This window comes from Azolla caroliniana, unplaced genomic scaffold (genome assembly GCF_043228905.1).
Source record: "Azolla caroliniana isolate FFs.n. ecotype wild unplaced genomic scaffold, voAzoCaro1.0.p SCAF_16, whole genome shotgun sequence".
Classification (NCBI taxonomy): Eukaryota; Viridiplantae; Streptophyta; class Polypodiopsida; order Salviniales; family Salviniaceae; genus Azolla; species Azolla caroliniana.
The window spans coordinates 3,785,321-3,801,174 of NW_028230451.1; the positions used below are offsets into that span (position 1 = coordinate 3,785,321).

The 15,854-nt window shown below is 36.5% G+C and overlaps 1 protein-coding gene across 1 annotated transcript; it reads right to left on the minus strand.

Annotated features, from left to right (window-relative positions):
* Positions 1 to 3,654: 3,654 nt before the first annotated feature.
* On the minus strand, positions 3,655 to 9,347 carry LOC147853652 (casein kinase II subunit alpha-2-like). The gene is made up of 10 exons (XM_087332085.1): positions 9,112 to 9,347; positions 6,805 to 6,934; positions 6,222 to 6,416; positions 5,018 to 5,175; positions 4,845 to 4,935; positions 4,702 to 4,767; positions 4,410 to 4,492; positions 4,261 to 4,324; positions 4,123 to 4,191; positions 3,655 to 4,008 (listed from the first exon to the last, which is right to left on the minus strand). The coding sequence occupies exons 1-10, from the start codon at positions 9,237 to 9,239 to the stop codon at positions 3,952 to 3,954; spliced, it is 1,041 nt and encodes a 346-aa protein (XP_087188211.1). The 5' UTR covers positions 9,240 to 9,347; the 3' UTR covers positions 3,655 to 3,951.
* Between the last annotated feature and the right edge of the window lie 6,507 nt (positions 9,348 to 15,854).

Here is a 15,854-nt window from a genome sequence, read left to right on the forward strand (position 1 = left end):
GAAGTACTCACAGCCGAAGAACTGATGTCAATGCTTGCAAGGAATAAATAAAAGATTAGCCGAGGTGGTCATAATCATAGTGAAGAATGGACTCAATGGCCTTCAATGGAGAAGAGAAACATATAAGAAACAAGGAACCCAGTGATTCCGAAGAAGAAGAAGCAATGGGCATTGCCTGGAAGCAATACGAAGAGAGAAATTAAATGGTATTTGACAAGGAAGAAAAGAGAAAAGAGTAGTTGAAGAAGATGCAAACATAACTCTGATTGTCAAGATTCCTAGAGATCATAAGTAAGCAAAAAAGAAATGAGGAGCAAATGGAAAGCTCAAATAGTCACAAAGAAGAAATTATGCGTTCAACTAACATGTTGTAAAATAATTTCAAAGGTCACATTTATGGCAACTAAAGAACCATCCGACCCTCCAAGATCCAACAAGATCACACCAAATGAACCAGCAAACTCATCACCTACGAAAAAAAGGGAAGAAAATGATATCTTAAGTGATGTCACTACAACCATTAAGAGTGCTGTATAATTAAGACATTCACCAATCATCTACTTGTCAAGATGGATAATAGACTATGTGAGGACAATGACGGATAGCTTACAACATATATTCAGTGGAATGGGAGAAAACAATGCCATTCATAGCCAAAGAGAGGAGTGGATCACTATTACACTAAGGAGGATGTCTAGTCTTAACAAACATCATATCAACGAAAGCAGTAAGCTACTAGTTACCTCTGAAGAAAAATGTATATGGACTTAGATTGAAGGCATGAAAATAAGGATGAGACCCACCCAAAGAAATGAGTGCAGAGAAGGAATCATGCAAAGTCAGAACAATGAAATCCAAGAATTAACCCAAAGAAGAGATAATGCATTGCGTCCCGATCCGCCAATAAAGAAATTCCTGATTCAAATCATAAAGATAGTATATTAACCACAAACTAAGAATAACGTCAAAAACATCTGCAATGCTTATTATAAAGCATCTACAATACTTCTTTGATCGCATGAAAGATTATGGAGAATGCCAATGAGGGTCAAGGTAGCTTGTTCAAAGACGTGGCAAATGAAGTTTAGATGAGTAACTTAAGATGGAATCTTCCCTTCATGTAGTGTGTAGAAATCAACATGAGATGTTGACTGAAGAAATTACCACACTACATGCGAAAATTATCACAAGAAACTAAGAGCTAGAAGAACATAGCTCTTGGTAAATTTTGTAGATTCAGTAAAAAACCTCTCCCAGAGCCAACATTCGTGTATTACCATATAGGATTAACCCCAAAATACAACTAAATAGCTAGATATCTGGTTCTATGTTCGCATTCTGACTAGACCTCAAAGTCCACATTGACAATGGATGAAAACGTTGTTGGTTAGTAACAAATAGCACTTTACGTAAATGTAGGATTGAACACCTATAGAAATAAACGGGTCAAGGGCAAATGACAATGCCATTGTTGTGATTAAGGTACCTTGTAATTAGTTTTGAGATGATAACGCAAGTAGGTACTTTATGTGGCTGCCAAAGCTTTATTAATGTATGTTCCATCTTTGGTGGCAAGCATTGCGTACTATTTAATAATGTACGCTTAATCGACAAGTTTAAAATCTGTTCCTTCATGTACTTTATTTCATCGTGCGGTGTTTAATTGTGCCTGCTTCCCACTACTAATCATAAATAACTGTGTATTCTATTCATATGAAAGTCTGATTCATGTGTGTCTTAATTGCAACCACGCAGCTATCCATTGACAAGAGGCAACCACCACTAGCATTAGACTTGCACATGGTGGGAGCCATGAGTGAATACGACCACTCGCCAACACCTTGACCACACACATGCTATGATGGCCAGCACAAAAGAGTTGCAAGCCTACAAGGGCAAGCTAACCAAATGAATTCCATCGCTAGTGCATGTAGATAGAAACGAATCTTGCCATGATTCCACAACTTATATCAATGCTACAATATTGATATGTCGACAAATCTTAGAGTGTATGAAATTGTTCCAAGCGGATTACAATCCACTAATTATATGTACAATGTCCAACAACAAGCATTTACAAACACAAAATAATGATATTTGAACTAACCTTTTAAACAACTATTAAGCATAGGGTTCTTCTCTACCAAACAAAATTAAATGTTGGGGCACACTGAGAGTAAATCCACAAGCTTGCAAAGGTACCATTCTAGAGGGTTAGGCAGCACAGCATCTAGTAACAAGTTAAAATATAAGTCTAGTTTAAAGTAGATAGGGATATTTCATATTGATTGATCATACTTACCACACCATTTACACATATGTATTCAAGATAACTATTCAAATCTTTCCAATTGAAAACGTGCAAATTAATAAAAGCCCAAACATTGCCATACCTTCGATATTAATGTGCTGGGCATCAAAACTACATTCAATAAAACTTGTAGTTCTAAATAGACATGCATATGATCGTGTGCAAATAATTCGATGTAAATACGTTAGCTATATTGGCATGCCTACTATAATGTAATCTCTATTCTATTATATGTATTATGAACCAATCTATATTGAATTATGCAGGAAAAATACTCATTACACAACATAAAAACTACATAATTTTGGAGATTCAAGGTATACATGCATTACGTTAAAATATAAAAGAGAGTGCACTACACTCAAACATCACATTTGCACATTCGGGCTTTTGAGTAGGCTGTCATTTGTTTTGAACCTATTCTATGAGTTTGTGATTTTAATCTATAGAAAGAACTTTGTAACATCTCTGAACACCATCTGACTTTCCCAGCATTGTCCATCATCTGGAAGCGTTACCTAACTCATATAGTACTCTTTCACTCTCAAGTAAAGTAGGCTTGGCTAGATCAATTTAAAGTGATGCTACATTCTACTGTCACTGGAACAGCTCCCAAAACTGCCAATCTTTAACATGCTTAAACACAGATGTTGTACCAGTCACTCACACCTGGCACTCAATGTCACCCCAAAAATATAGCCACTCCAACCATACGTCAATTCTGCCAAACATGATTCCTTGATTACTTTCATTACCTTGAATACACGGCCTTATTACACACTTCAAGGACAAAATTGAAGACATCGCCAAGAACCTGCCCAATGACAAACTTGTCCGAGACCAAATAAAAAAGCTCTTGTTCGTAAACCTAGATGTGTATTGCAACACATTCCGTATAAAAGCATAATACATTACATACAAACAAGTCGGCAGATTTCAGTTCTTGATACACACCAAATACATATAGCTCTTGATAGATTTTTGAGTTTTACTAAGACAGTATTGGGGACCTTTGCTTTTTTCAATGTTCAATCTATATTACCATTTTTAAGAACATTTGTTCTCCATAAAAACACAATCTCCGCAATTCTCCACCTCGATACCTCAAATCTTAAGAAAACTCAAAAACACAATTTCATACCATTTTTAAGAACATTTGTTGTGCACCATGGTTGTGCCTCTCTTGCTCTTGCTCCATAAAAACACAATCTCATTCCAATACCTCAATTCTCCACCTCAATACCTCAAATCTTATGAAATCTGAAACACTCGATCTCCACTAAATCTCCTACATGTGCATCCTTCCAGTGCCCTAAACTTACATGTCGATTTGAAATCATATATAAATAAGTCAATCTCAGATTCTCATTTTTAATGTGAATTGATCAGTCTTAGGGGGATCACAATCCACTACAAATAGCTTTGGTATTTGAGCTAGTTAAAAACAACAAAAGAAAAAATATACTTCAAGAGACCTGCAACTGAGCTTCACATATGATTGAATACCAATTTAAGCAAGAAGACAAAGATAATGCAGAATTAAAAAGCAACTTCTCCCCAATCTCAGAAAAAGCATGCCAATAGCAAATGGGGATGGATGCTCATTTCAGTTGAACACATATGTTGCTAGTGAAACCTCATCAACCACGGCGTGACTGTGCTTCCCCAGTTCGAACAGGCTGAAAATAGGGATGCATCTGTTTCTCAAAAGAATATTATTATATAGCATAAAATAGAAATTAGTCTTTCATTAAATCATATAACCATAAGAACTATTATTGTCTGCCAAAGAACAGAGATTAATATCTTACCATCGCTTCTCTTGCAGTTGGCCTGTCCTGGTGGTCATAACGCAAAAGCTTGTCCAAGAAATCTATTGCCTGTAATGAGCAAAAAAGTCAGAACAATCCTTGAAAATCATATGCTTGTTGAAGGTATAAATGCTTTACCTCCTGTGTAACAAGATGCTGATTGTCTGGTTTAACAAACTTTGTCCATGGCCTCCGGCTATGCCTATATCATTTACATAACAAAGTTAAGACTGCAGTAACAGATGACTTTCAGTTTCTCCAAAGACAATGCGGTTGCTTTAGTTTACCATCCAACTAATGATCGTAACTCAGGATCGAGATCAATATGATATTTGTTTAAATAAGCATTGAGTTCCTCTGTTCCAAGAACCTGAGAATACCCCATCAATGATATAAGCATGTCCTTTCCCAAAAGCAAATGATCTAGGATAATATAGCATTTGCAACATCTAGAAAAGGGGGGGCAAGAAGTTTTTATACACAATATTCAAGATAGTAGCTATAACATAGTTCTGTCCTTTTCCAGGAAATTAGTAAGAAATAAAATCCCTAAATAGCATGCCCCCAGATTCCTCTTACCTTCACAATTTTCACCAGTTGATCTGCATTATCATGTCCGTAAAAGAATGGTTCCTTCTGAAAAATCTGAATAAATCAGGAAAACCATCAATAAAACAAAACCTTGCATTGAGCCCAAAGCACACTACTTATAGATAGCCAACCATCCCAGCAAACATGCATCCAAGACTCCACATATCCAATGAGTAGTCATAATCTTGTAAATCAACAAGAAGTTCTGGGCCTTTGAAGTACCTACACGTACATAGACTTTTTCAATTACTCAAAAACATAAAACACATTCAAAAACCACATGAGAATACTCTTATGAATCAACCTCGATGCTACACGAACGTTATATTCAGTACTTGGGTGATAGAACTCGGCAAGCCCCCAATCAATCAATCTTAGTTTGCGTTGCTCGTGATCTATCATAACATTGTGAGGCTTCACATCACGATGCATAATTCCTTGCGAGTGAGAATAGTCAAGTGCCTGTACAACATAGATAAAAACATCTTGATATCTCCGTGTTCATTTCATTTCATGCCCATTATCTGTTAGGAATTGAAAGCACTGGATCCCCCCAATCCATCTTTAACCCATAAACCTTTATTGAACAAGACACACATTTGAATTTTACAAATAATGCAGAAAAGAAGTGAAAGCACAGCAGGAAAAATGAAATGGATAAGTCAAAAAACCGAGCTATTATAACATAGGACATTAAAACCCTCAAAAAACAATTCTAATCGTCAATAAAAAGGATAAGAAGAAAATAAGATCAAAATAAATCACCAGAATGAAAGAGACACACATGCATACACACAAAAGCCATAAATGATCCAACTTTAACCCATAACCTTTATAAAACAAGCCAGGCATTTGAATTTAACAAATAATGTATAAAAGAAGTAAAAACACAACTATTATAGCAAAGAAAAATAAAAAGGATATGTCAAAAAACCTAACTATTATAGCAAAGGACATTAAAAATCCTCAAAAAAACAAGTTCAATCAAGAAAATGATAGAAGAGTTAGAAAATAAAGATAAGAAGAAAATAAAATCAAAATAGATAAACAGAATAAAAGTAGAGGTGCACATGAATGTGCATACACGCAAAAGCCATAAACGAATGAACTATGGTTCTGCTAGTTTCTCATTAGGTGCTTTATTTAATGCCCAAGATTCGGTGCTCATTTCTTTATAATCTTATCCTGTAAAACTTCTACACGGAATTGCATCTCAGATCTCTAATAACTTTGCATCATCAAGTTTCAATTTCTGAGACCAGATAGTCCATAACTTTCAGACCTAAATTACAATTATATGGCAGCCTAACATCTTCCAGATTGGCATTTACATCTTTAGAAAATATTGGGCTTGCACCTTTGTACAAGGCTAAGGTTTTTCACATCCGCAATCTTTGTTTTGTGTTTTTACTTTTTGTATTGCTTGTACAGTTTAAATATATATCCTTCTGCAAAAAGAAAATATATTTCATGATTAAATAAGAAACCATAATTAAAATAGAATATACCTTCAGAAGCTCATAGATGTAATAGCGAATGTCAAAATCTGTTAATGTTGGATAAAGAAGTTTGAAATCTGTATTATTCACATGTTCAAATACAAGACTCGGTGTCTTGGACTGTTGATCACGGACAATGTCTAAAAGTTTGATTATATTTGGCCCTCCGCAAAGGTTTTGAAGAATTTTAATCTCTCTTTTGATCTGCACAACATAAAGTCAAAGATATGAAATCTTTCTCTTATCCATGCTAATTCCATTTAATAATTACTAAATGCCATGCTTTATTCCCCACCAAAGGTTCCATTTCCTACTGGCTACTATGATGGCAATAATAAAATTAATTTTTAAGTATTCTTGATTAGTTTGTGTACTTTATTTAAATTAACTATACATGATAGAATTTTACAAACTGTTGCAAGGACACATACTACGTCAACTAAGGAAGCTGTGTAATATAAAATGTTGCGTCATAGATAGACATCCTATAACTCCAAACTTCATCATCAAGGATAGCATACATGCATAAGGAAGAAAAAACACACAGCAAACACAGACAGATGATGAGAAAATGGGTGTATTAATATCATACCTTCTTTTTCTTTACTGGTTTCAGTATTTTGATGATACAACGCTCATTGCTGACTATGTTAATACCCTCAAAAACCTCACTATATTTTCCTCGTCCAACTTTACGAACAACTTCATAGTCATCTTGGTCCCTGGAAGGGTTGAAGAGGTAATATAAAATTCTCAAATGAACATCTCATTGTTTCTGCAAAGATGCAGGCATCAAGTAACAACTTGCCAAAGAATTTTGCACAGCCAGACAAGGTATCATACAAATTTGTCTTTAGGGATAATAGATTATCATATATGTTTCGATATATTGCACCGCATGATTAAAAGACTGAAGAATAAAACTGACAAATGACCATATACAATTTCATAGCAAGAAACCAGCAACACAAAACCCAAACATAGCAACACCTATATGCTTTTAACAGCTGACAGATAAGAATGTAAGGTGATGATCCTTTACATCCGCAAAACCTAAGCTAATGATCTTTTACATGTGCAAAGTCTACGATAATCATGCATATATGTGCAAATCCCTGTCTACTTCAAAAGATAACTCAGTAGTATAAATGAAAAACATAGTGATGTGTATGGATACTTTTAAACTTGAAACATTTACAAGATGTTTCTGCTAAAGAAAATCCTAATCAAATTCTATGATAATCATCTTTAGACATTTACACATGCAAATGATTTTTTTACATGACCGAATTCCCATATCTTCCTCATAAGGTAAACCAGTAAAGCAACTCCAAAAGATAGCAACCATAGATGATGTGCAAGATGTTTCTGACAAGGAAAAGCTCATACAAAGCCTTCACATGTGCAAAGACTTGGTTACTGATCCTTTACATGTGCAGAGTCTAAAATGTTATCCTTTACAGGTGCAAATCCTTGTACATCCTTCAAAAGATCTATTAGCAGCAATCCAACTCCAAAACATAGCGATATGTATGTGCTTCTTGTAACAACTTGAATGATTCTATCAAGGAATTTCCAATGACAGATAGTATAACAGAATATTTGCAGAGAAGTCAATCGTGTAAAAGGCAGAGTGCACAGCTAAGCAAGCACAAGAATGGAAGGTGTCGCTTTGAAGCACATTCAGGTGACAAGCAAGAGAATAGCAAGGGACATAGAGAAAGCATACATAAAACAAATTGCACATGTAAGAAAATAACAAGAATTTGAAGAGTAGGTTTTCTTCATATAACAAGCAACAGAAACAAAAAAATGTAGACTGATAAGACAATTTCTGCAGGTTAAAGAGAAATCCAGAAGGAAATTTTGGAAAAGGTCAATCTTTGCAAAGAAGGAATGGTTTGTAGAGAATGTTTTATGCCAAAAACATTTGGTATAAACAATAAACAAATTGCACTGGAGGAAGGAAAAGCACAATAAAATCAAGTTGCGAACATCAATGAAAGACAGAATTTCAGAAGAAAAAGCTACGTGGAGAAGCACATGTTTGTGAGACAATATTATTGTATATTTAGGCATTCAGAGACCAAGGAAGGAGTAAAAAGAACATTTCCACATGAGGAAATGAAAGCAAAGAGAAGTAATAATGCAGAGATTAACAAGTAAGCAGAAAAGTTCAGGCTATATGAAGAAGAGAAGACTTTTTCTGTAAACAATTACTTTTGACAAGAAAATTCAGATATCAAGCAATATAACCAAACAGAACTCTGCACAAAAAGGGAACACACGCATGAAAAGACAAACTGTGCAGGTTTACAAACAAAAACAGAAATTTGGAAGCCATTGTTTGAAAAATGCTCAAGCTCTACGAAAAAAAATGCTAGTGGAAACAATAATATATGCCACAGAAATTAAGATATCACGCCATTAAGGAAAACAATTGGTACTTATAAGAAGAGCAGTGAGTATAGAAGTTGGTTAAGAAAGCATAGTTTTTTCTTTTGATGATGATCAAGCACTGAGGAAAAGGAAAACGTTGTTTCCACACATGATTTCTGTCAAGGAATTCCTGACATCAAAGAATATTAACGAAAGACTTTGCAAGGAAGGAAAGGACAACATGTTGCGACAAATTGTACAGGTTAACGAAATAAAACAGAAATTCTCAAATTTTTTACAGAAGAAAAGGTTTGTAAGCTTTTGTCAATGACATTCAGATATCAAGACGCATACCAAAAAGTCTACACGGGAGAAGAAGAACGCATGGAAAATACAAAGATAACTAGGCAGATTAACAAAATTAATGGAAATTTGGAAGCCAAATTATTGTTTAGGTTTAGGAAATGATGAACCTTTCTGGAGAAGAAAAGAGTTTAGTGATGGAACGATGATGACTTACCCCCACTGAACGTTAAGGGACTCGTAGTCCCAGTACTCTTTAGGACGGGTAACGTTTACATCACAGTAGACGCGAGCTTTGGACATGGCGCCAGGTCTGCGAGTGGACTTCCCGATCTTCTGAGCCATGGCCGAAGATGAAGCACGGGCACGCAGAAAACAGATCAATCAAACAGGACGAAGGAGGAGGAGGAGGCGTGAATCGCTGTTGTGAGTTTCAGCGTGGGAAGCGAAAAGGAGGCCAAAAAACGCAGGAAGTGGTCAGCTGCAGCTCGCGTCGAACGCCATAGCTTTAGCTTTGGGGGCCAGTTAAACAGCACGCTAAACACTCCGAGAATAAATCTCCCCCCTCCCCGCCCCTCTGAAATTGTTATTACTTTATTTTCTCCAAAACCAATGTGCCTTTACAGCTGCCTGCTCTCTTTCTTCCTTTCTTTCTTTCTTTCTCGTTATGATCTCTCTTCCTTTCACATGCCCTTCCGTCATCGTCATTCCACGGGCCTCCGTCCACGTCCACGTGCACGTCTCTCTCTAACCATGAGCCAAAGGGTACCTCTCGTCCATTGTGCTCTGGTTCATAATATGAACCATACGTGCATTCGCATTCGATGATGAGCCCATCATTCGAGTATGGTAAATACCATACTTTTGTATTCATTATTTAGCATATAAGGTAAATTTTATTTTATGGTAAGAAAATTAAGGTACAAAGTGTAATATAAAAAACATAAGAATGTTGCGATAACCTACGCAGCATTCGTGTGAAATAATATTGTTTGTCAATGCATTCGAGTATATTACATACTATGCTCTAGTTTCTTCTTCCTTTCTCTAATTGTCTAGGTCTCAATATTCAAACATGGAACCCCCCCTCCGGATACCCCTGCATTTGTTTTGCCTTGCTTATCCAAATCCTAAACCCTGTGATTCATTTACTTTTGTTTATTTCCTCGCATGCCCTTTGGCCCCTACCTCAGCGCACTCTCGTCGCCTGTGCTCTCATTTCTTCTTCCTTTCTCTGACTCGCTAGGTCTCAATATGCAAACACGAAGGCCCCCCGTCAGATACCCCTGCATTTTTGTTTTGCCTTATTTCTCCAAATACTAAACCCTACAAAATTTTATTTAATCTTATGTAATTTCCTCACATGCAATGATATCCCCGTTGTTTCCTACATGGTCACTCATCCCCCCCCCCCCCCCCCCCCCCCCTCCATTTCTCTCTTTCAAAAGGTACATTGTTGTCATGCTCGTGAGAAAACAAAAAATAACACCGACTTCCTAAAATTAGACCTCCATGACGCCCCCTCCATTTCCTCCCAATCATTAAATATAAATGAGGTTCAACCCCCTCCCCTCATTGCCCATGACTTTATTCGTGGGTTTCACACTTAGGGGGCGATGTACAATGGCTTCAGAGCCTTCACACACACGTATGATTGACCTTGTTGGCAATATAACACGGTACTTGCATCAATCTCTCTTGTTGAAAAGTTTTCTACTTCCAAAAATAAAACAGCTCCCCAAATAGTTGTTTATTCATCAACATGTTGCCACTTGATTGGAAACAACAAAATATATGGAATATTTGTTTTACATGTAAAACTAGAGTGCATCATAGCTCATGTTGCAATGTATGCGACAAAACTTAGAACATATCACATGTCAAGTTTGTTTCTTGTGTTATTCTAAAGTGCAACGTGGTTCATTTGTGACGTATATATCAAAACTTGGAGCAAGGTGCAATAATGATTAGATGAGGATGAGACGCTCTAGGAATGAAAAGTTGCATTTCTTGAGTTCAAAGAATATTGTGACCAAAACAAATCGAACAATGGTGAAAGGCTTTTTCATAACCAATATTGTCGATGTCATTATATCTAAATTTGTGAAGTTATGCCCGCCATAGCATCTCACACTCAAAAAATACTTGATGCCCAAAAAGTTGAGTCCATGCTTAATCGCCTTGATATTGGGTCATCTTACAAATTTAGCGAGAGAGCCTTTTAACTTGACATGCTTGATCAAGGGGTCGAGACGCACCCAATTGACGATCTAACCGAAGAATCAATTAGGCTAATAGCCGAGTCGGCCGAAGCTTACTTGAGCCTATAATTGTAAATAGCTTCATTGTGCCCTTAATGGGCTATAACTATAAATAGGCCAACTCGTATATGTGAGTATAAACATACGTAGGGTAAGTAGTTAGAAGCAAAGTTTATCATTGTTGTAAAGTTATAGTTGGTAGTTGCATATGTAATTAAGTGAGGGTAAGAGAGTGAGAGTGAGTAACTTCTCCGTAGCCATCTACTTAGACGAAGAAGAACTCAAGGTTGGTCCAAGACAAAATAGGTTAGAATAAAAGGCCTAAAGTAGCTTGGGCAATATTGATTGCTCCAAGAAAATATGGTGGGTTGGGGTTGGTGGGTCCGGAATCGCAACGTAAGGCCTTGCTCTCTAAATTTGTGTGTAGAGCTATGTTGCCAATGCAAGGTATTTGGAGTCAGCTAATGATGCATAGGTTGTCTACTATATGTCCGACAATAGGCGGAGTTTGGCAACCCTCGTTAAGGTGGGCATTTCTTTAAAACATCCTCACCAGAAGATAGATTTTTTAATGGAATTCTCACAAGTTGGGTTGCTGTTAATAAATTTTTGGTCTGAAAAATGCCTTTGACAATGGATGATTTGTTGAGACAGCCTTTGACCTGGAATTTTCTCTTCTCTGATGCGAGAGGTTTTTTGCTTGGTAGCCGCCCCGAGCTAAATTGGGCTACTTTGGATGCATTAGTTGCATGTAATGTTCTTTCATGGGGATGCCATGTTATGAATCGTCCCTTACAATCTTTATCAATGCATTCAGTTCGAGGAGGCGTCGTTTTGAGTAATGATATGCAAATGGCATTGGGACAATTTATGACTTCATGGTCTCCCTTAAGTAATCATATGTGGTTTGGTTATTTTTCTCCTTTAAAAGTTATTTTAGGAGCTAAAGTAACTAATGCTACGGGTGATGCTATGTATTTTAATGTTGATGATGAGGGTAGGTTGTTGCATGTATACTCTGCATCAGATGTGTGGATGTCCACAAACACTTTGGCCATTCGAGTAGTCGCAAGATCGGGGGGAAAATGGTCTTTGGATCCACCCTTTCAAGAATGCTTGTTGTATTGCTCATTATGGGTTTAAAAAAAAAAAACCTCTTCAAATTTTAGATTGGGATCCGACTGATTATCAATGGAAAAAGCCTAGTTATGGTGGAAATGGTAAACATTTGGAGTTTTTCCGATATTTAGTTAAGCTAGGTAGAAATTTATTGTTGCAATCAAAGTATAAATGTCTTGCTGCCATGAAGCACTAGTCTGAGAATAATGTGCAGGAATTACAACTTGCAAAATTTTGGAAATGGTTGTGGAGCATGCAATTGCCAAAAAAAGTCATTTGGTTTCAATGGCTACTAATTCATTATGCTCTTCCTGATGGTGATTGGTTGAGACAACATCAACAATAGGCTTGTGGATTGCATTGTGGCACACCTACTGAATCAATTTTGCATGTGTTTTGGTTATGTCCTAACATCAAGAAATTTTGGAGTAAGTTGTTTTTATTGTTGAGACAACACTACTCTCGATCAATATTCTCTTAGGGTGCACAATATTGTGGGGTGTCCTTCATGGAGAGGTTATGAGGTATGAAAGTATGCATGCTTCTCATGTTTTTCATTTTTCTTATGGACACCTCTCTCTCACCTCGTTTCCTTCTTCTATTTCACGGTTCAGAATTAAAAAACTGGTCATTTGGTGTACAATTATGTCATTGGCTCTTTGGATAATATGGAAAGCGAGATATGATTATGTTTTTAACAATGCCCATATACAGCTCAACACTATGCTTATTGAATTTTGGATGTTGTTTGTTCACACACTTCATGTGCAATATGATGATTTGCAGGGTTCAGATGATGTTTTGTGGCAACGACAAGTGGCCTTTAAGAACCGATGGCAAGGACTCCAATTATTTTCAGAGACAACTACTGGTCCAAAGTGGAATTATGTCATACCTTCGTTTATGTTGGATAGTGGATAGTAAGTATTGTTCTACTTGTTCATATATGACATCATCTGTATCATCAGATGTACTAGCTTTTGTACCTTACAGAAAGAAGCGAGATGAAATGTCTCCTTCTGTTTTTCCTATGTAGACTTTTAAAGTAATATACTAAGGTGTATCTTCCTTTAAAATAAAAAAAACTCAAGGTTGGTGCCTTGCAAGTTCTTATTGTATTCCTCTTACTAATAGTGACATAGTTCGAAGTCTATGGGCTCCCATGGTTTTTCTCATTTTGGGTTTTCCACATAAATATCTTGTGTATTTGTACTTTTGTTTTTTGTTGTACGTGCATTGTCGACCTTGATCTTTGCACCCGCATACACACACAAGTGTTAACCGATTGTGGTCGATAATATCCTCAACAAACTGGTATCAGAGAGAGGTTCGAACATTTTAGTGGAATGTTCAAGCTAACTGACTCCAACTACTCTGCGTGGAAGTCGAAGATGCAGGACATGTTGGTGTGCAAAGACTCGTGGTCTTATCCGTGTAATGGAGGTCATTCCATGATTAACCTATTGCTAGGGCATGATGAGTTTGTTTATCAATGCTAAATCAATCCTTTTTTTTAGACATGGAAATGACCGTGCATATTGACGACATAATAAACTAATTGCTCAATCTCCCCATGCATGGCACAAATAAACATGAGCCACAAGAGCACAAGATCATGATGGAGTAATACTTTTTAAGACACGTGGCAATCAAGACTCGCTTTTTTGAGATGTTGTCTAATATTTGGTAGATATCAACCTCCTCCATTACAAGCTTTTCTACTCTACATTCCTCACATATGAGATAATATCAAATTATTTTCCATCCTTGCACTCACCATTAGAATTCTCTCTCCTACCATCTTGTTTGTGCCCTTTCTTATCCCAACATCGGTCAAATCCACAATGACAACCTACCTTCGTTATCAATATGATTACCCTAACCTTTATGTTGTTTTATATATAAATAAGGTATAAGGTTCAATACTAATATTGCACATTTATTTATATTTACTTGAAAAACTACATGAATAAGAAATGCTCCAATGTGCATGATTTAGAAGCAACACACAATGCTTGGCAATGATAACACAACCTTCAATCTAGTGACTCATTTGAAGTACCAATTGAATCGAAACGTTAGGAACTTCGATTTCATGTGGGAGCACAAAACCTTGTTTGCTAATAGTTATTCTCTCGTTGTTGCACTGAGGATTCCCAATTCTTTTGTCGTGCTCTATCTTGTGCATAGAAGACGTTGATTATTCAATTCTCTTAGGGGACGAGGCCAACAAATGTCTCACGTGCGCATCACCACCAACGTTTCAACCTCCGCTCCATGACCTTTTTTGAGTGGTGGTTGAAGCATGCCACCTCCTTTTGATAACAAATTCCTTTATTGTAGATCCTCTCCATGATAGTTTGCCCTCTATAATTGATATGAATCCGTTTAGGATGCTTCATTTGATCATCCTAAACGTAGTATGCTCCCCATCTAGTGCATTGACCATAACTTTTAGAGCATCTCTTCACAGTTAAGTGTCATGCTTACCTCTATGCATGAGACCACAACATTTGCTACTCTCATGCTTAATATCACACACAAGCTTTTCTGCGAGGTTGACAACATGCATAACTGCCTAGTAATTATGTATCATGCATTTATGTGGGTAGCGACCAAATAAGAAACCTCATGCAACCTTTTTTTTCCATAAAAAATATCCTCCATTGGTATTAAAATAATCCACCATTACAATGGATATTGCATTTGAATGTGGTTGCATCAAGTTTTAGATCTGATTTCAACATACATTTGAAACATTGGATAGCCATATATCCATCATGGTTTATTCCAAACCCTTTTCTCATTGCACTCCAAGATGCAATGTCCCTTGCAGATAGAGCATTGAAAATATTTTGTGCTTCTTTGACGCTACCACATTTGCCATATGTATCTACAAGTGTATAAATGCTACTACATGCTTTTAAGACAACAACATATATGCCACAGTCCACAAATGTATTTTCTAAATACATTTTTCTATACAATTTCCTACATGTGAGCTATATCCACAATCTAAGAGTCCAATAATTTGTGCATTTCATGAGATGCCATGATGTTTAGACTTATAAAAAACCATACATGCATCTAGAATATACTCACGTTTGCCAGACATGTACAAGGTAGAACTTGTTTAATGTGACGCTCTTCTCATACGCACATATTCTTCATCTTTATCAAGTATTGACAAACTACCGCTAAAAAGTAGACATTTCGTGTGATATAAAGTTCAATCATCAAGATCCTCGGTATAAGGTAGAATTTTGTATAAGGTAGAACTTGTTTAATGTGACACTCTTCTCATGTGCAATGTGCACACATATTCTTCATCTATAATATCTATCAAGTATTGACAAGCTACTGCTAAAAAGTAGACATTCCGTGTGAGGTAAAGTCTGATCATTAAGATCTTCCTAATCTTCATTGGTCACACCAAATAGGTTTCTTCTTGTTGACTGCGTTGCGTGGTTTCCATTGGCTTCTCTAAATTAAAACATCTTGAATTTGGTTCTTCCAAGAGGCGAGGTTTGTACCATCAAGATTCAGAACCTTCAAGCTTCCTCTTCTTGGAATCATGTAG